The 20,370-nt window shown below is 39.5% G+C and overlaps 2 protein-coding genes across 7 annotated transcripts in view; one reads left to right on the forward strand and one right to left on the reverse strand.

Annotated features, from left to right (window-relative positions):
- Positions 1 to 20,370, forward strand: part of NKIRAS1 (NFKB inhibitor interacting Ras like 1) — a 76,008-nt gene that overhangs the window by 14,788 nt on the left and 40,850 nt on the right. For 4 of the 5 annotated variants that reach the window (XM_059390852.1, XM_059390853.1, XM_059390855.1 and 1 more), the window contains exons 3-4: positions 8,051 to 8,292; positions 14,094 to 14,201. In XM_059390852.1, the coding sequence (XP_059246835.1) occupies positions 8,051 to 8,292; positions 14,094 to 14,201 (350 nt within the window). Of the gene's footprint in view, positions 1 to 8,050; positions 8,293 to 14,093; positions 14,202 to 18,638; positions 18,715 to 20,370 lie in introns of all 5 variants that reach the window. The other variant, XM_059390851.1, reaches the window with a different exon arrangement.
- The window catches only part of LOC132011756 (ubiquitin-conjugating enzyme E2 E1), a 78,624-nt gene continuing 74,362 nt past the window's right edge, over positions 16,109 to 20,370 (reverse strand). For both annotated transcript variants that reach the window (XM_059390859.1, XM_059390857.1), the window contains 3 exons: positions 19,312 to 19,444; positions 17,962 to 18,109; positions 16,109 to 16,904 (listed from right to left, as the gene is read on the reverse strand). In XM_059390859.1, the coding sequence (XP_059246842.1) occupies positions 16,807 to 16,904; positions 17,962 to 18,109; positions 19,312 to 19,444 (379 nt within the window). In that variant the 3' untranslated portion in view covers positions 16,109 to 16,806. The remainder of the gene's footprint in view (positions 16,905 to 17,961; positions 18,110 to 19,311; positions 19,445 to 20,370) is intronic.

The following is a 20,370-nucleotide window of genomic DNA, read 5'->3' on the forward strand; positions in this document are numbered from 1 at the left end:
GGGGAGATTCTCTCCTTCTGTTGAGATGTTGTTATTGCCTTTGCCCTTTGTCAGGAGCACAGAGGTAGCCTGTGGTGCACGAGTAGGTGGGACATACCAGGTATGTTGCCCTGTGGCCAAAGAGTCAGCCTGTACATGTAAAATTAAAAGTGGTACAAACAACCATGAAAGGCGACTTAAAGCCTTTCAGTATAGGAGGTGCTTGTCTGGAATATGTATGTGTTGACTGTTTTCGGCCCCAACTCCAGCAGGAACAATGGGGACCTCCTTAGCTCTCTCGAGCATTTCTTACTGTGGCAAGAAATGGTCACCACAGATGGTCTCAGTTGAATTTAACAAGTGTATGGTTTCTGGCAAGACTTGTCTATCCATGCAGCCATGGCATCTGTAAGAGAGCTCTGAGTTGAGCTTTAAGAATGCCATTCTTCTTTTCAGTTAGCCTGGTGGCTTGAGGAGTATAGGGAAAATGAAACCACCAATGTACGTCCTCACATCATATCTAGTGTAATGTGTTTCAATATCACAGTCTATCCTTTGAGGATATCTCTATATGGCACTAAGTTGTTCTGGGCATTGATGGCAGCATTTTGATTGGCCCTTTTACAGGGAAGGATTTAGATGAGCCCTGGCTATAGCCACACAAGTTAGGGTGTTCTTTTTCCCTTGACTTATGGTTAGAGGGCTTATATAATCAGTTTGGCAATCTAAAAGCAGTTTGATTGCGTGATGTATGTATCTTGTGATGTGTGGAGCTTTCTAGTTCTCAAATGGGAGCAGATCAGTTACTGATACTGCTAGGAAGTCAGTATAGTAAAGGGGCATGCCAGCTCCCCTCATTATGTTTCAGTCCCCCTTACATTGCAATGCCCACTCCTTATAAAAGCACGCAGCCAGTTCTGAACTTTGCATGGAGGTAAGGGCCCTGCTTTTTGCTAAGGTGTCTGCCTCAGTATTCCCATAGTGTGAGACAGGCCTATGCACTGAGACATGGAAAACAGTATGGGAGGCAGCAGGGTCCTATATTCCATATATTCTTCCATAATTCTCCCCATAATGGTTTCTGTAAAACTTCCCAATCAGCCTGAGCCCATTGGGCCCTTATAGAAAGCCTAACTATCCATGCAGAGGGTAAGGGGTCAGAGTTCATGTATACCTACCATCTAGGCAGCTCTCAGTTCAGCCCATTGGCTGCTTTTATTATCTGCAATCTCAAACTGGACAGTATCAGTCTGGAGTAGGATTATTCCTGCAGTTTAGTGACTAGGATTCCTTCTAGGAGAGCCACCCATATACCAAGTATTTTCAGGAATAGGATATGTGCCTTTTACTTGTGAGGGGTTTCCATAGGAGGCTTTTGGGGGATGGCCATTAAAGGTTTCATATTCTTCTGGCTCCAAAATACCATGTAATTCAGCTCCCAGGGGACTGTTGGCAAGAACACTCTGTTGTGGGTAAGCATGCTATCTTTGCAATGTGGGGGCTTGTGTTAGGGCCAGTCTTATGAATATATAATCTAGCCACCCTGTTATAGGCAACCCAGTCTGGACGGTTACTGGAAGAGTGGCAGTTAGGGGCTCTACTTGTTGAAGGGCCTTATAGCCCCTATACTTACTTGTTCAGTAGGAAAATATTGGATCTTTGTTCCCTTCCAGAGTTGTGATCAGAAGTTCAACAGGGTTAACTTTCTGTGCTGTTCCTGCCAAAATGCCCAGCTTATCCCATTTGGCATTGTTGGTCACATCTAGGGTCATGAGGACACTAGGTAAAGGCATTCCTGGGCTTGTGCTTGAGTAACTAATAGCTTCATCAAAGCCAGCTTGATGTTCTTCCTGATGCCAGTCGGCTTCCTTTTTCACCAGATGGTAGAGAGGGTATAGGCAATGTGCTAAATTGGGCTAAAGGCCCTATAGTACCCCGGAGATCTAGGAACCCTTGCAATTGCTTAACTGTCTGAGGGATGGGAAACTGTTGGATCTTGTCAGTCACTGAGCCTTGTCAGTTAACCTAACCATGTAACCCCCAAAAACTTGACTACTGGCCCAGGGCCTTATACTTTTCTGTGGCTTGATGGCACATCCTTGCTTGTTCAGATGAGAGCAGAGACTGTTCAAGAAAAGACAATAACGGAAGTCTCCAAAGGTTAGCATCACATCATTGACATATGGTACCTTTTAACCATGAGTAGTGGTGGATATAAAGACAAGTCATGAGCAGGTCTACCATGACAGATAGTGGAGCTAGGCAAATATCTTTGTGGCGATGTCTGGAATACCTGTTGTCAACCATCTCATGTGGCTCGGGATGCAAAGGATACTAAAGAAAGCATTGGGGGTGGGGCAGGGGAAGGCACCTGAGTGGCTCAGTCAGTTCAGCTCTTGGTTTCAGCTCAGGTCATGATCTCTGGGTGATGGGATCAAGTCCTGCATCAGGCTCTGTGCTCAGCCATGGTCTGCTTGAGATTCTCTCTCTCCCTCTCCCTTAGCTGCGCTCCCACATATGCTCATGTGCATGCATATACCCTCTCAAATAAATTTTTTTTTAAGATTTTATTTATTTGACAGAGAGCACACAGGCAGTGAGAGGGGCAGACAGAGGGAGAGGGACAAGCAGGTTCCCTGAGCAGAGAGCCCAATGCAGAGCTCAATCCCACAACCCTGAGGTTGTAGAGGCAGACACTTAACTGACTGAGCCACCCGGGGGGTGGGGGGAGTAAGCATTGGCTAAATCTGAAACCACATGGTAAGAGCCTACATACACCATGTACATTCTGTTCAGTGATTTAGGTAATATTAGTACAACCTTATTTAGTTCTCTATAATCTACGGTCCTTCTCCAGATGTCATCTGGTTTCTTCACAGGCCATATAGCGCTATTATAGGGAATTTGTGCCGGGCTGATTATTTGTACTCTTGCTAATTCCCCTATAGGGGCAGGTATTTCCTTAAATCCTTTAATTTATAACCTGGGAGGGAGTAATACGGGATCCCAACTTGCATTTCCCCTTAATAGTTTTAATTAGGGGCACCTGGGTGGCTCAGTCAGTTGAGCCACTGCCTTTGCTTTGAGTCATGACCCTGGAGTTGTGGGATCGAGTCCCGCATCGGGCTCCCATCTTCACGGGGAGTCTGCTTCTTCAACCTTCTCCCCTCTCATGCTCTCTCTCTCACTCACTCTCTCTCAAATAAATAAATAAAATCTTTTTTAAAAGATCCTTTTAGTTACTGTAAATCAAATGTGAAATTCTCCTACAGAGCTTTGTAGTAATTTTTCCCAGAAGAATATCTATCTATGACTAATATATCCTTCAGTATTGGAGAAACGAAAACCTCATAAGGGGCAGTTGGACTTTTATTCTCAAGCACACTGTTGTGCATTTTCCCCTTATGCTCTTCTTTTCTTAAGATTTTATTTATTTATTATTTTTAAAAATTTTATTTATTTACTTGTCAGAGAGAGCACACAAGCAGGCAGGAGGAGCAGCAGCCAGAGAGAGAAGCAGGGAGCCTGATGTGGGACTTGATCCCAGGACCCTGAGATTATGACCTGAGCTGAAGGCAGACACTTAACTGACTGAGTGACCCAGGCATCCCAAGATTTTATTTATTTGTCAGAGAGAGAGAGAGAGAAAGAGCTCATTAAGCAGGGGGAGCACCAGGCAGAGGGAGAAGCAGATTCCCCGCTGAGCAAGGAGCCAAATTTGGGGCTCCATCCCAGGACCCTGGGATCATAGACCCGAGCCAAAGGCAGATGCTTAACCAACTGAGCCACCCAGGCTTTTCCCTCCATAAGTGTTGGTGGCTTCCCTGAATGCCATTCTGAATTGCCATGAATTAGGGTACATTCTGCTCTGGTATCCACTCAGGACATGGTTTTTTGCTTATTTTATGGTGTCCAGTAAATTGTGAGCTGTACTCGGGACCTCCTGTTGCACCCTGTTACTCTTACATGGAAGCAACCTTGGTCCCATCCCTGGTCTCTCCGGGCAAGGGGGTACCTGGCCCTGGTAAGAAATCACTTGTGGCTTAGTTTTTTTCCCAAGGGTGGATAGAGGGCAGTGGCTTAAATTGCTGAGCAGAAGTAAACTCCTTCCTTGAAACCACTAGAACAGTATTTGGTTGGCAGTCTGTCTTTTCTCTGTTTATGCCCACTGCCAGCAGTTTATGCCACATTTGCTTTTGGGCTACCCTAATGGCGCCTTTGTTTTAGAGTAACCTTATTTCTAACAGCTTTGATTACATATATTACATAAAATTCTTAACCCTCAGAACCCTTAATTTCTAGTAAAAACTAAGTAAGCAGTTGTGAACTCATACCAGCATTCTTCACTTAGCAAAACTTTAAGGTTCCAAGACACCAGGAAGATTTGGGAAGCTAATTAAAAATTTGCCTAAAACTTTTTATCTGTTCAGTCTTTGTATTACTAACAATTATGTCTAGATGACCTGTGAAAATTTCATAAGACATTAGACAAAATCAACCAACATTCTAAGTTATTTTTGCTGACAAACTGTAATAGATGAACATGAACTTAACTAGTAAATTTGATTATTGGAATCATATTTGATGTTGATAACTCTGAAGACATACCTGTTTTAATTAAACCAACAAACTTAAAACTTTAAGAAAAATTATGTTAGATCCCATGAACTTAAAGAACATTTGGGTTAATTTTTATTATATTTGAGAATTTAAATTATGTAATGCTTAATTTTCTTTAAGCCAATTAAATAGAGGTTTCTTTTAATACAAATTTTAGCAATACCACCCAGAGGTAGAAAATACTACATAACACATACATATGGACACACATACATACAGATACAGAAACTTTATAGCTTCTGTTTTAAAATTACTGCCATGAAGTAGGTACAAAACTCACTCAAATGTTGCATCTAAATTTGTTTTTTTGGTAGATGGAATAAGGTAAGGTAAGGTAACCTGTATAGATGGCTTAAGCTTTTTCCACTTATGTTTGGAAAAAAACACTTAAGATTTATATGTCCTTTTAACAGACAGAAAACCAGATTCTAATTTTTCATCAACTTACTTTTGATATTAAAACTCATTTTAATATAAATCCATTTTAATCTTAGCCAGCTTGGTCACACCTAAAATTCCTTTCCAAATATTCCTTTTCCACAGACCTTCTACGATTTTCTCCATTCTGATTTTGTCCTGTTTTTTATTCCTCTCCAGACTATCAGATCCTCTTTAGGACAAAATTATTTTTCTATTCCTCAATAAAAAAGCATCTCCATTTTTCATACCTTCTCCTACTGAAAACATCCTACTTTCCTGGCATACAAAGATGTTTCCCATGAGTTCCATGGTTTAGCATCCCAGACAGGCTTCAAATGATGGCTGTAATCTGAGGTTGCCACATTTTATGCCCTCTAGGGCAAACAAAGCGACAGACACACTAAAGTCTCAATTTGTGCATCCTGGTTTTAGATAGTATCTACCAAATTAGGACCCAAAAGGGATGTAGATAGTCTCCTGTCCTTCTCTAGTTGTAATTCTTTCTCCAACTCCTTTATTTCACTTCTGCCCCGAACCAGGCATTGATGGCATCCTGAAGAGCCCACAGGAGCAGCCAACCCACCATTGCTTGGTGGCCTTCCTTACCCTAGTGGATCATGCAATATGATTATTAGATATTACATATTAGATATTAGAGCTATTTGTAATAGCTCTAATCCATATGGCATTTTCAGAGTGTCCCCATGCAGAAATCCATAGCCATCAAGCAGACAGACTGTGCCTTCCCACATTGCTGTGGTCAGCCACTCCAGGGTTTCCCCCAAAAGAAGCTTCATTTCCTTGCCTATTCTTCAGTCTCTGGGCTCCTCCTGCCTGGTTCATCAACTGTTCTGTGAAAGGGAAGTAATAGGCAAAATGATATTCAAAGGCCAGAGGAGCCTTAAGACTGAAGAAAAAGGCCAACAAGTCCAACTTGACAAAAAATGGTTTAAAGGGGCTTCTGAACAGAAGTCCCTCTTGGGCAGCTGCAAGCAAGTATATCTCTGCAACTCCACCTCCTATAAGACCTGCTTTTACCGCCCAAAGGATGAGGAGTACAGGTTGGAAGACCACCTGGGAAGGAATGTTTGAGAATCATAGTCCAATCTCCAGAGCAGATCAAGGACATTATGCGCCAAGGGTGTGCTTAAGCGTGTGGCAAAACAGAATGGGGCAGGGAAGACTGCTCTGGAAGGCTTCAGATCAGAGTGGTCATGGCAGATTTGTCTAAGATGGCATTAGTCTGGTTCACAGAGTAGTGTAAACTAACTTTTATATGCACTGGGAAACCAAAAAATTCAAGACTGATTATATTGTGATGCTCATTTTATTGCAGAGGTCTGGAACAGAACCAGCAAATTTCTGGGATATACCTGTATGTTTTATTGGCATAGGATGTTATTCACGTGATTTTATTTCTGGATATAGCTCATATTTAAATAGGAAGATAGTTCCTGGGGCTCTAGATAACCTATCTTATAAGCCTCTTCACTGTTCATTAAAATTCAGAGTGTTAATCTCCCCTTAATTCCCTTATCAACAAATGATTATTGGATACTTGCTATGTACACAGAATGGTTTGTTTCTCTCAAAGATGTGGGACTAGTTGAAGAGACAAAACTCACACAAATGCCACAAACAAAAATGCATTTTAAAAGGATCACTCAGGCCAGAAGGGAACAGAAACTAGGACATCAGTTATGAGATGAGTTCATTCATTCATTCATTCATTCAGCAAACATTTACTAAGGCCTTTCTAGGTATGTAAGTCAATTTGCTAGTCCTCAGAGCTGTAAAGACAGATAAGCCAGTGTTGGCTCTCAGCATTGACAGTCGCGTTTTTGAGGGGAAAGATAAGGAAAAATTGAAGTGTAAGGTGGTATTACTGGTACAAGGGACAGGAGAGGATCTGTAGAGTTCACATTTCAGTGATGTTTGGGAAGGAGGTCTTTTACCAGGTGTTTACTGAGCTATTGCAGTCGTTCAGGTGAATATAACAAGCCAACAGGAATGAAGGAGACAACAGATAAAACAGGTGTTCCAGCAGCAGAGTGGCTGATTTTTGATAACTTTCATCCACTCTTCTTGGTCAGCAAGAACTCTGAAGACTGCCAGGGAGAGATGGCGATAAAGGAAAGAAAGCAAGGAGGAAGAACAAGTGCAGGGAGGAGAGAGAGGTTTTGTTAGTTTGAAGTCCTTATGTTACAGTGACATTCACATATAAATGCCCAGTAGGTACTTGAGAACTCAAGCCTAGTGCTCAGGCCCAGACATGACATACCAGTTTTTGAGTCCCTTAAACAGACTCTGGAAATACTGGAAGTTGTATAGAATAAAGGCAGCAAAATTACCACAGGTTCTGTCCTTGGCTGTGATGGAGAAGAAAATGGAAGTACTTAGTTGTTGAAGCTGCTTTTAAAATCTGCCTTTAGGGGCGCCTGGGTGGCTCAGTGGTTTAAGTCTCTGCCTTCAGCTCAGGTCATGATCTCAGGGTCCTGGGATCGAGCCCCACATCGGGCTCTCTGCTCAGCGGGGAGCCTGCTTTCCCTTCTCTCTCTGCCTGCCTCTCTGCCTACTTGTGATCTCTCTCTGTCTATCAAATAAATAAATAAAAATCTTTAAAAACATAAAATCTGCCTTTAATTCTCCAATTTCGGTACTAAGTTCTTTGACTTTGTAAACAGTTACTTTTTAAAAAATACCTACTACCAAGTCTCATTGCCAAGTTTTTATTTCTACTTTTATTTCTAATCAGATGAAATATATTTTAATGCCACTTTGTTCACTTACTGTAACAACTACCTTTCACTTTAAAGAAATTTAGTAAATGGAAATATAATTCTTACATGTAATAAATAGGGAAACCTCTAGAAAGCAAACTTCTAAAGGAACGGAAAATACTAATTGGTACTGAGTTATCCAAAAAGAATAATATTTTTTCTTTATTGAGGTTTAATTGAGTTAACACTTTATTAATTTCAGGTGTACAGCATAATGGTTCAATATGAGAATAATTTCTTTTTAACCCCAGGAATGGAAGATTGTGAAACAATGGAAGATGTATATATGGCTTCAGTGGAAACAGATCGGGGAGTAAAGGAACAGTTACATCTTTATGACACCAGAGGTTTACAGGAAGGTGTGGAGCTTCCAAAACATTATTTTTCATTTGCTGATGGCTTTGTTCTTGTGTACAGTGTGAATAACCTTGAATCCTTTCAAAGAGTAGAACTTCTGAAGAAAGAAATTGATAAGTTTAAAGACAAAAAGGAGGTAAGTGGGTTTGTTAAAAATGCTAACTATGAATTGTAATATTTAACTTGTAGCATGGACTTTTGGTTAGTAACAATATTTAAAAAGCCTTAAATTGTATTCATGTACCTATAATCTTCATAATATTTTTTCTTAGCCCAGGAAATACAGGATTGAATGAATTCAGTCAGGACCAGCGTTTGACTTTCTGCTTTTGCTTGCTGCCATGTGCAAGTTGAATTTTAATAACATGATGTCTCAAATACTACATAGTTCACTTCATATTGTTTGGGAACAATGTTTCCTAGGGCTCTCTTTGTCTCGTTGCCTAAACAGGATTGTTTTCAGCCTTAGCAGAAAATAATAAATATAAACATAAATACATATAAATAAATAAAATGATTGGATTATACTCATTTACTACTTAGAAATAAGCTCCTTACTGTGATCTGTAGCCTTAAATGATCCAGCCCGTACCTATCCTCTTTGTCTTGTTTTTATAATTTTTTTTTAAAGATTTATTTATTTATTTGACAGAGATCACAAGTAGGCAGAGAGGCAGACAGAGAGAGAGGAGGAAGCAGGCTCCCCGCGAGCAGGGCTTGATCCCAGGACCCTGGGACCACAACCTGAGCCGAAAGCAGAGGCCCCAACCCACTGAGCCACCCAGGCGCCCCATTGTTTTTATAATTTTGTTCCTCTGTCACTGCACTCTGGGGACACTGGTCCACTTCTTGTTTTTGTTTTGTTATTTGTTGTTTTTTTAAAGATTTTATTTATTTATTTATTTGACAGAGATCACAAGTAGAGAGGCAGGCAGAGAGAGGGGGGAAGCAGGCTACCCACTGAGCAGAGAGAGCCTGATGTGGGGTTCGATCCCAGGACCCTGAGATCATGACCTGAGCTGAAGGCAGAGGCTTTAACCCACTGAGCCACCCAGGTGCCCCTACTTCTCGTTTTTTTCAATGTGATGACTTTGTTCCCCTCTTAAGTCTTTGTCAATTGCTGGTTCCCTTCCTGGAACTCTTAATGCAGCTCTTACCCCATATCTTCACATGGCTGACTCCCTTTCCTCTAGGGAACCACATAATGTATTGGTTAACAGCGTTGGCGAAGATGTTCTTAACCTAGATTTTTATATTTTATTTATTATGCTAAACTACTTATTTTGAGATAATTGTAGATTCACATGCAATTTTAAAGAAATTATAGAGATCCCTTACCCAGTTCCACCAGTGCTAACATTGTACAAAACTAGTATAATGTTACCACCAAGACATTTATAGTCAAGATACAGAAAACGGTTCCATCATTGCAAGGATCCCTCCTGTTATCTTTTTTTGCTATAACCACTTTCCTCCCATCCTGTTCCCTTAATCCCTGACTAATCTGTTTTCCATTTCTGTAACCTTGTCATTTCAGAAGGGTCAACATAATGGAATCATACAGTGTGTAACCTTTTGGTATCCGCATTTTTTAGTCAGCACAATTCTCTGGAGGGTCATCGAAGTTTTACATGTATCAGTAGTTCATTCTTTTTTATTGCTGAGTGATATTCCATGGTATTTATGTACCAAAGTTTATTTAACCATTAACTCGTTGAAGGACATCTGAGTTGTTGGTATTTTATTATTCTGAATACTTGCTTTGTGAATAGATTACAGTCACAAGGTTCAGTTTTCAAAAAACATAGAGGCAGGTCGCAGATGGATGCTCTCCTCCCACCCGTTTTCCCCACCGAAACACATAAATGCTGTTGTTATTTTCCAGGGTATCCTTCATATTCTCCTCCCTGCCCCCCAAAAGTTGAAAGAGTGATTCATTGACCACTCATATTTGGTACTTGAATCTTGGGTCTGCCTCCCCACTTTCTGCCTCAGTGTCCTTAATCATAAAATGGGGATAATAGTACCTTTCTCATATGGTTGTTACGGAGATTTTAAGAAGCACATTCATTCAACAAATGCATATTGAGCAACTACTATATGCCTGGCATTGTTTTAGGTGAGGTGCAGGCAATACAACAGACAACACACACATTTGTATCACAAAGAGTCAGATGCTATGTAGAAAAATTAAGAGTAGAGCAGGATGCAAAGGTACTATTTTTCTGTAGGGCCATCTGGGAAGGCCTCCCGGATAAGGTGACTTCTAGCAAAGATTTGAAAAAAATGAGGGAGGGAGCCAGACCCGTGTGGAGGCTCCAAGTGGGGGAACTAGCAGGCGCAAGGGTCTGGGAAAGTTTGCTTTGTCATGTTCAGGAACAACAGTGAGGCCAGACTGGGCTAGGAAGAGGATGGTAGGAGATGAGGGCCACACTTTGGATCAGAAGCCACTGGTTTTGAGCAAAGGAAAGACATAATAGATTACGTTGCTTTATTTATTTTCATGTTTGATTTTAAAAAATTGAATAGGTAATGTTTGCACATGTTTCAGAAATAAAAATGATATATAAAAAGGACTAATGTGAGGTCTCGTTCCCACCTCTATCCTCAACCACTGAGTTCCTTTATCTCAAGCATACTATTCATTTATTTTTTTATTCATTTATCAATTGATTGATTGATTGTAAGCTCTGTGCCCAACATGGGACTTGAACTCATGACCCTGAGATTAAGAGTCGTATGCTACACCACCTGAGCCAGCCAGGGTGCACCTCAAGCATGCTTTTTTAACTATTTTATCACTTTACTTGTTCTGGAGCATCCTTCCAAAATTTCTTTCTATGAATACAAGCAAATAGGAATATACATATAGTTTTCCCCAACCCCTACTTTCTTACACGAAAGGTAGGACAGTGTTACGCACTTTATTTTCCATGTAATGTATCTTGGGAGTCCTTTCCATAGCAGTATTCAGATTCCTTTAAAAAATTAAAAAAAAAAAACTGATGCATATTCGTTGTATGGATGTATCATACTTATTTTTTTTAAAGATTTTATTTATTTATTTGACAGATCACAAGTAGGCAGAGAGGCAGGAAGAGAGTGAGAGGGAAGCAGGCTCCTCGCTGAGCAGAGAGCCTGATGCGGGGCTCGATCCCAGGACCCGAGGATCATGACCTGAGCTGAAGGCAGAGGCTTTAACCCACTGAGCCACCCAGGCGCCCCTGTATCATACTTATTTAACCAGTTCCAAACTGATGGGACACTTGGGCTATTTATAGTCATTTGCTATTATGAACTTTGCTACAATGAATAATCTTACACATTTATTATTTTGTATGTTTTATAGTTGTAAGATCAGCCAAAATGGGGTTCTTGAATCAAAGGATATATTCTCAAATTACTGACCATAACAAGGGTATGAAAGTACCTGTTCTCCAGTCTTAACAACGGTGTGTGTTTGCGGATTTTGTGCATCTTCGGGGTGAAAATGGTACTTTAGTAGTTTCAATTTCCTTAATACAAATAAGGCTAAACATCTTTTGACTTGTTTTAAAATGTTCATTTTGGCTGCTGTGTTGACAACAGACAACATAGTTGGGGAACAAGGTGAGAAGCAAGTTTTGTGAAATGCTATTGCTCCGGAGCACTTAAAACAGTTACCAGTTGAGGAGAAACCACTTTAAAAAGCAGAGAGGTCAGACTGCATCATGGTGCAGATAGGTCGGGAAAGCTGAGGACTAGCATGTGGCCAGTCTTTAGAAACTTGGGATGTTTTTAAAATAATTAGAGTGAAACAGTGAGATGAAGTTTGATTGGACTGGATATAAGGATTGGACACAGCAAAGATAGCTCTTTGAAAGTTTTGAGTCAAAGGGTAAATATATTGTCCTTTAAAGGGAATCAGCAGCTGAAGAAGGATGTGTAAAAGAGAGGACTTTTTTAGACAAGAGCTAGTGTTTGCATACTCATGGAATGATTCAAAAGAGGAGGAAATTGATGGGGAGGGGAATAATTGCCGGACTGACAGTCTTATCTGGGGTAGAAGATGGTAGGTTGTTAGATGTGGTGGTGGATGCAGGTGAAAGTTCTAACTGCTTGTTTTCCTACTGAAATAGTCCAGACATCAGCTGAGAGAGTAACGTGGGGAAAGAAGAGATGTTGGAGGTTGAAGAGGGCCAAGATAGGAGCTGTTACAGTATTTGCTGGGGAACACCAGCTCACTTCAAGTCAGTCCAATTAAGAGTTAAATTTAAGGTTGGGGGGGGTGTTGACCGGGTGAATATAATGGGATGATGATGGCAAGGTAGTAAATTAAAAGAATCTAAACTGGGCTGAGAACTTAGGACAGGAGAGGGATTGAAGGACAGTGATAAAGGTGGGTGAGCCAGTGGGTTGTAGGTCCTTCTGGTGTTGAGGATTGTTGTAGTCAGGGCGTTAGGCATGGACTAGGAAGGCAGAGGTGGGAGTGGGATTCCTGGAATTGGGACCACGTAAGGGAGCATTAATAATGGCAAGAGTAGGGTGTGTTCATGGGAGGAAATGGCCAAAGTCAGGAGGAGGTTAAGGCTATTTGGTTAGTGAAGTCACTAGGACTTAAGATAAAAGTAGTGTGGGCGTGACCATGAGCCAGGTCTTTAATGAGTAGCAGCAGGATGGGGGTGGGAAACACACAGTAGGTAGTATAGACTAATAGCACCAGCCTTCAGTTTTAGGGTTCTTAGAGAAGGACATTACTGGAGGTGGCATTGAGGGACAAGGTTACCCCTTCCATCCCATGCTCACTGTGGGGTTAAGTACTACAGAGCTGAGCCAGTTTCAGCTAAAAAGGTGAAGGGAATATTCAAAGCAGATATGGGGACAGAAGGGGGATTTTGTTGAGTCTAGGGGCAACATGGAACAGTTTCTGCAACTGGATAGGTCAGGGTGGGCGATGGGAGACCGGAATAGGAGAGAACATGTAAAGCTGAAAACATGAGTGATGAAGAATGACAGGAGGGCCTGAAGGGATAGATCCTGTTGAGAAATGAAGGAATACGAGAACTGCCAAGAAAACGAGAGCTCTGGGCCTGCTGCTCCATCCTACCTGGGAGGCACGGTCCAGCTGGAGCACAGAGAGCGGTCTTAAGGCAGAAACACAGCAGTGGCTTGTATGTCCTCATTCAAAGCTGTTCCTCAGAGGTGCCTTCTGTAATAAACTCTTACTGCCCTTCTTCTACTTTCCATGATCTTGTTTGTCTTCTTTATATAGTCAAGGGCCTGAAAATTGGATATTCTTTCTCCTCCAGACCTTCCCTCCTCCTGAGCCTTGACTACCTTGTGACCGCTGTGTTCTGGTGGCCTGAAACTGCATGGTGTAGAATAAGCATTCAAGCTTAAGGGAAGGACTGACTGCCTTACATTTAGTGTAAAATACTGCTGTTGGTCCCTACATTCAACATGTTTAGCACTTGCATCAGGCACTTATTTGTGATCAGGAATAATGTGAACGGAGTTAACAGTTCCTATTCTCATAGAACTTAGGTTCTAGGGGTAAACTCTCACAGCCCCGGTCCTTTTTTGTTTTTTTTGAAGTAGATATTGCAGATTTCCCAAACAGCAAGTATAGCTACACTGAAATGTGGACACATTTCAGAAACTGTTGTCTATTTCTTAGGTATTAATTGCCCCAAGTTTAGCTTCTATTCATTTCTGACTTAAGTAACTTCACTTACTGATGACTTAAAATGTTTCCTAGTTAAGGTGTAGAGCATCTGTATTTTTAACAAATATGCATTCAGGAAGAATGAGGTTAATGTCCTACTAAGTTGACTCAGGTCATATCTGAGAATCAGTCTTGAAGCAGCAATTCTATTCAACAGGACAGTTCTCTTGATTTTTCTATTTTGCTTAGGAACTGATGTTGGCGAAGTGTAATCTTTTTTCTCTTCCTTTCAGGTGGCAATTGTCGTATTGGGAAACAAAATTGACCTTTCTGAGCAGAGACAAGTGGATGCTGAGGTGGCACAGCAGTGGGCAAGAAGTGAGAAAGTACGCCTGTGGGAGGTAACAGTTACAGATCGGAGAACACTGATTGAGCCATTCACTCTCTTAGCCAGCAAACTTACCCAGCCCCAGAGCAAATCAAGCTTTCCTTTGCCTGGGAGGAAAAACAAAGGGAACTCTAACACGGAAAACTAAAAATCAGTAATGCTACAACTGTTTGTTGAATAGTGATTGCCTTAGGTGTCCATGAACATATTTAAAACAGGCCATTTGCATCTACTTTGGTCCTTAGGAAACCGTTAAAGAAGTAATTTAAGTAATTTAATGCACTTTAGGTTATAAATTATTTGGACTAAGTTTATTGCCTGATACGAAATAACAGATTTGCATTGTCATTGTTTGAAACTTGTCCCTGAACTTAGCACCTCTGCTCTTTTGTTGTACTTGTCTAAACAGTAAAATAAAGTTTGGGTAGTATGCAGATATACCTGTGAGCAGTAGCTCCACAACCCCCAACTTGTTCCAGAAACCCATTTTTCTATATAACTCCGCAAACTTATTAGCTTAAATATAATTTTGTTTTTAAGAAGTTCACTAATCATCTAATGTCATTTTTAGATCACAACCAGTAAACAGTTTAGGTGTTAAACTAAATTTTATCTCATGGAGACCCTGCTAAGTAGAACAAAACCCATGATTTAACTTTGTTCAAATTCTATGTTTAGCATGACTTGAGGTAGTAGGTGGTGGAAGTATGTTCAAAGCGTTTGCTCTTTCTTTAGAAAACCGCTAAGCACTGAAAGGCACTAAAGCTTCCATTTTCCACAAGTATTACTATGCCTTTTGCAGTAGTTTTCTGGATACACAGTCATGTGGAATAAAACGTATCATAAAAATATTGGACTTAAGGTAGTCTTGTTAGATACCGGAGTTTGTGCTGTGGTATTCTTTGAAGATTTTGGCAATATCCAAGCCGTGGGACTAACTATATTTTGCAAGTTGACACTATTGTACTTAGTATTTCAACTGGCAAAGCAACCTTTTTTTTTTTTTAAAGAAGTGGGGGCAGGGAGGAGAAGGAGAGGGAAAGAGAATCTTAAGCAGGTTTCATGGCTCAGTCTCATAACCCTGAGATCAAGACCTAAGGCCACAGTCAAGAGTCGGATGCTTAACCAACTGAGCCACCCAGGCTCTGTCAAATAGCTCCCTTAGCTATTTGATTTATATGTAAAATATGAAATAAGCTGTTCAGCAAAAAGACATGTTAAAAAAAACTAGTACACTGTAACCTTTTTTTTTTTTAAAGTAAACTCTACCAATGGGGCTCAAAGTCAGGACCCCAAGATTAAGAGTCTCATCCCGTATTTAAGTGGAATACTTTTAAGGCTAGGTACAGTGGATTTAGTTGGTTCATTTCTGTGAGAGTTCAAACCAAGAACTGTATAATACAAAACTTGTAAATCAGCCAGTGTTGCTTCTGTTTAATTGGCTAAACCTCCTCATCACAATTTTGGGGGGGGGAAACCCCAAAAAACTATTCAGATAATGGTTAAGTCATTACCTGAGGTTGATCTCGGTTTCTTTCCTATTATTTTTAAAGAGATGAAGAAATACTCTTACAGTGATTTTAAGAAGTCTCTGGAGTACACGCAAAGAAACAGAATTACTGGATATATATATATATACATATATATATATATATATATATATATATGTATATATATATATACACACACTTAGGTACTGCCAAATCGTCCCTCAGATGTATTAATTTAGCCATGAGAATCCATCTCTGACCTTTTCTAAGACACCTAAGAAACAGAGTAGCACACCAAAACTAACCTAGGTCCTTGCACATTATTCAGTGTGTAGTACTTGTAGGTTGTGTAGTAGCAAAGCCTTACCAAGTTTAGAAGAATCTACAAACTACAAACACAGGCAAAATAAAGTGAATGAATACAGCAGTGTTAGGTGGTTGTTTTAATATTGTTTATTAGCACAGTAACAAATGCAGACTTAAGTAGTCCACAACATATAACCAATCCACTGAGCAACTCCTATTTCACACCTTACAGTTAACAGCTTAAGGTATTTTACTACAGGTTTTCACAAGTCGTGATTCAAACCTCTTATCTTGTCACAATAAAGTAGATTGGCATATAAAATAAAATACATAACTACTCATTTCCTATATGGTGTCTTATAGCCACGTATCCATTTTATATATATGAGATGACAGTCTCTAAAAACTGTTAAATATCCATGTTCCCTCCCAAGAAAGGAAAACAAGTTCCAATTTTTTTGAACAACAACAAAAAAGTGTAGTCTTGAGGGATTTTACATAAATGGCCATGTGTGTAACCTGTACAAAATTAAGCTATTTTAAATTTACAGACTACAAGCAACTGAACCCAGTGTCTATTCTGTGTACTACATTTCAGCTAATATTGCAGAACTAATGACGGTTTTAAAAGTTGCTATTACCAATTCTGTCTACTGTAGCAAGATACCTTAAGTTACAACAAAATCTTAGGAAATAAGACTGAATAATATCTGTTATAGAAATACCCTACTCTTTACCAACTCCCACCCTCCCCCACCCCTTCAAAATCATAAGCAGCTCTCTCTGTGACAGACAAATAATGTAAGAATGTGAAAACCCAATTTATGTAGCGTATCTCTTGGTCCACTGTCTGGCCATTCTGTCATGTTCTGCTCTGTTGGTCATATACTGAGTGGCAATACTTCCCACCAAAGGGTCAGCTGGAAGAAAAGAATGTAGATTACTTTGGAGAAAGGAAAAGAATGTTTCAAATTTTAGCAAATAAATCAGTGACGGCTTGGGAAGAAGTATGCAAAGTATTTGTGAAAAAACAGTTTTGAAACACCATTCCATTATCCTGGGCACTTGCAAGGGGAAAACGTCTCAGCAAAACAGAATGCTCAGGCTTTAGTACTAGTGTGGCTTTATCTCCTTAGTTCATTCTATTTTTCTCCCAGCAAACACCACCCAATTAGAGGTGTTTTTGCTCTTACTAGGTAAGTGCAATAAAAACTGGAACTTCAAGGCTGCAATGAACATGGAATCCAACTGTATTCACCTGACTTTGTGGAATACTGTAGTCCTCTGGGCTACTGCAATATAACACTACATCTATGCTAGTTACTTAGAAAAGGCCAGGTTACCAGGTCAAAACCTGGACCTTAACAATTAAGTATAGTGTTGCTCTGAAACCTAAATAGAATCTGTAATAATAAAAAGAATAAGCTTCCTCCCCCACCCCCCACAATCAGTCTCATAATCACTATTAAGCAAAGAATTATCACTTTCGAAATTGAACACCAGCTTTAGGGAAAGTACTCAGTGAACCAGAAGGCACAGGAGAGGTTAAGCAATGACTCAACATTTAGTTAGAAGTATGTGATTTAAGAGAACTGTATGGAAAAATTTAAAACCTCTTGTTCTAGAGCACAGAAGTTGCTGCCTTTTTCAACTAGTAGATTGAACTTCTCTTGATTAAAACTTTCTTTGAAAAAAAGATTAGCTTTTTTTTTTTTTTTAAAGATTTTTTTTATTCATTTGAGAGCGAGAGCATGAGCAGGAGGGGCAGAAGGAGAGAGAATCCTAAAAGAGACCCCACACTGAGCGGAGGGCCAAACATGGCCTGATCCCACAGCCTGAGCTAAAAACCAAGAGTCAGATGCTCAACTGACTACACCATCCAGGTGCCCCCTACATTTTGTTCTTTTGAAGGTCCTTGTACTTTATCAAAACAAGTATTTTTCAGGTGAGAAAGAAGAAAAAAAATATTAACCTTACCAGGGTTACAGTCTGTAAGAAGGGAGCAGATAGAAAGGAGAACTTTAGAAATGGTTAGTGCTGGACTCCAATTATCTTTTAATATGTCCAAGCAAATAACTCCTTGACTGTTAATATTACAGTGATAGATTCTTGTCCGAAATGTAACCTTAAAAAAAAAAAGACAGTATTAAGATTCTTGTCCGAAATGTAACCTTAAAAAAAAAAAAGACAGTATTAAAATTTAAACAGCAAACAATGAAATTTTTACTATATTGTTTTTCAGTTGAGTGGCTATTCTGTAATTTAAAATTTTTTAATTTTAAATTTTAAAAGATGAATACAGTTTAAAGCTGGTAAGATAGGTTAAACGACTTTAATCTGAGATTAGAATGTTCATTGATACACTCTGTCATTTCAAAAGTAATATCCATCAACAAAAAGCAAAGTAACTTCAGTTATTCTAACAGTTTCAATGTTTTAAATATTTTCCTAACTTTTCAAGTTTGAAATAGCTAATTGTTTGCTGACCTCTTGTGTTAGCTGGTGGTACTACAGGGCCTTAAAATAAACTTCATAATGAATTCAAACAGCTAAAACACAGTGGGTACATAAACAAAAGCAAGATGTTTAGGTATAAAGGCTATAAAAAAAATGAAGATGAGATTTGTTTCTGCTTTTTCTGATTTTTACATTAGATCCCACAGATATCCCGTCTACCTAGGTCACAGAATCACTGTAATGGAGTCTCCACAAATGAGGAGCCAGAAATGGGTAAGGATCATAGTAGTAGACAAATTAACACAAGCCATATGAGCCTGGGTTACTTTATTTTGGTTTCCTAACTTTTTTGTGTGAGACACACAGAATCATTCCAAAGTAAAAATTTCCACTTAGTATAAATAAGAATCATAGATTGAATGTCATAGGAGATACTATCCTAGATTAGAAAACTGAAGCCTGGAGATTAAGAATTTGAACAAGACCAAAACATGACAAGGAGCAGAATCCAAGTCTTTGGTAGGAGATTCTTTCTCATTATTTTAGTGCACAGATATTTTGAAATCATTTTTAACTGTTCAGTAACTTTTTTCTAAGTGGAAAATACAGTCACACAGTGATAGAGCTGTGTCACTAAAAATAGCAGAATTTTAAGCACCATCAAAACAAAGCACATACCTTTTAGAACTATGGTCTCTGCAAGAGGCAAAGCTCCCCTCCCCAGTGCAGTATTTTGTGTCCATCCAAATGTACTTAGAGATTTGTTGATATAACAGAAATCTACCTTTTGTGATTAAAACTCAATTTTAAAACCTTCAATAGTCTCTCATAGCAATATGTAAATTTAACTATAAATTGGGACATTCTTACCTTTGGAGGCTTGAAGGGGTATTCTGGTGTAAAAGTGATATCAAGGAAGAATACACCACCCTCATACACGGATCCTGGAGGTCCCAGAATGGTTGATCTCCATTCATAGATGTTATCACCTTTGGGACCAGCACTGTGAAGTAATACATCAAAAGGTAAGCAGGTGGTGGCACTATCCAAGTTTTTATAGGGTATTCAAAAAAGGAAAAAAGATAACCTCTTCTCTTCCTTTTTATTTAATGGGGGGATCCTCTCCATAAAATAGAAGTGTCTTTCAGATACACACAATCTGATTCTGGACTACCACAAACCCATCAGCCTTAGGTCAAGTAAACTGAAGAATAAAGAATGTTTAAACTATTCTAAGCCTATTTAAGCTGTGAATAAGCAAGAAATTCTTCAATTCTCAAACCTCTCCTGGATACATCATAAGAAAACATAAGCAGTATTCAGTGGTTTCTGCTCACAGCTATTTGTTTCTGATGACCACTTTAAGCATAAAGTTTCATTTTTGACCCACTGACTGGGGTTCTTGTTCCTTGCTCTTCTACTCCCATAATCTTATCCTAAAAGGAGTCCAATGGATTTTAGTACCTTTTACATTATAAACCATGTTGGGTGGGAGGAACACAAGGATGACCGAGTATCCAATGACAAGTTATTCCATTTGCCTTTCAATGTATGAAATTCTGTAATCAGGTTCTCTAAATATCAGAGTGGGTATGTTTCTTTATCCCTTTCCCTATTAAATCACTGTTATTTATATTTAGTTATACCATAATACCCTTCTGAAGCACTGTGTTGGCTTGTAGAGTGCTCTGCTCTGTATCCAAGTACAATAATAAAAACAAGTGTGGGTAGGACTCTCCTATTGAGGAGAGAGGAAAAGACAAGTTTGGGAAATGGTTTTAGATACTAAATTTAAAAAGACTTCCCACAGCATGGATAGGACAATACTAATGTGGTTAACTTACATGTTTTAGCTCAGATTTCTCAAACCTAGCTACTGATAGTTGCTTCAAGGATAATGAGGTGTGTCAGCAGGAAGGTCTTTACTTG

This window comes from Mustela nigripes, chromosome 2, assembly GCF_022355385.1.
Source record: "Mustela nigripes isolate SB6536 chromosome 2, MUSNIG.SB6536, whole genome shotgun sequence".
Lineage (NCBI taxonomy): Eukaryota > Metazoa > Chordata > Mammalia > Carnivora > Mustelidae > Mustela > Mustela nigripes.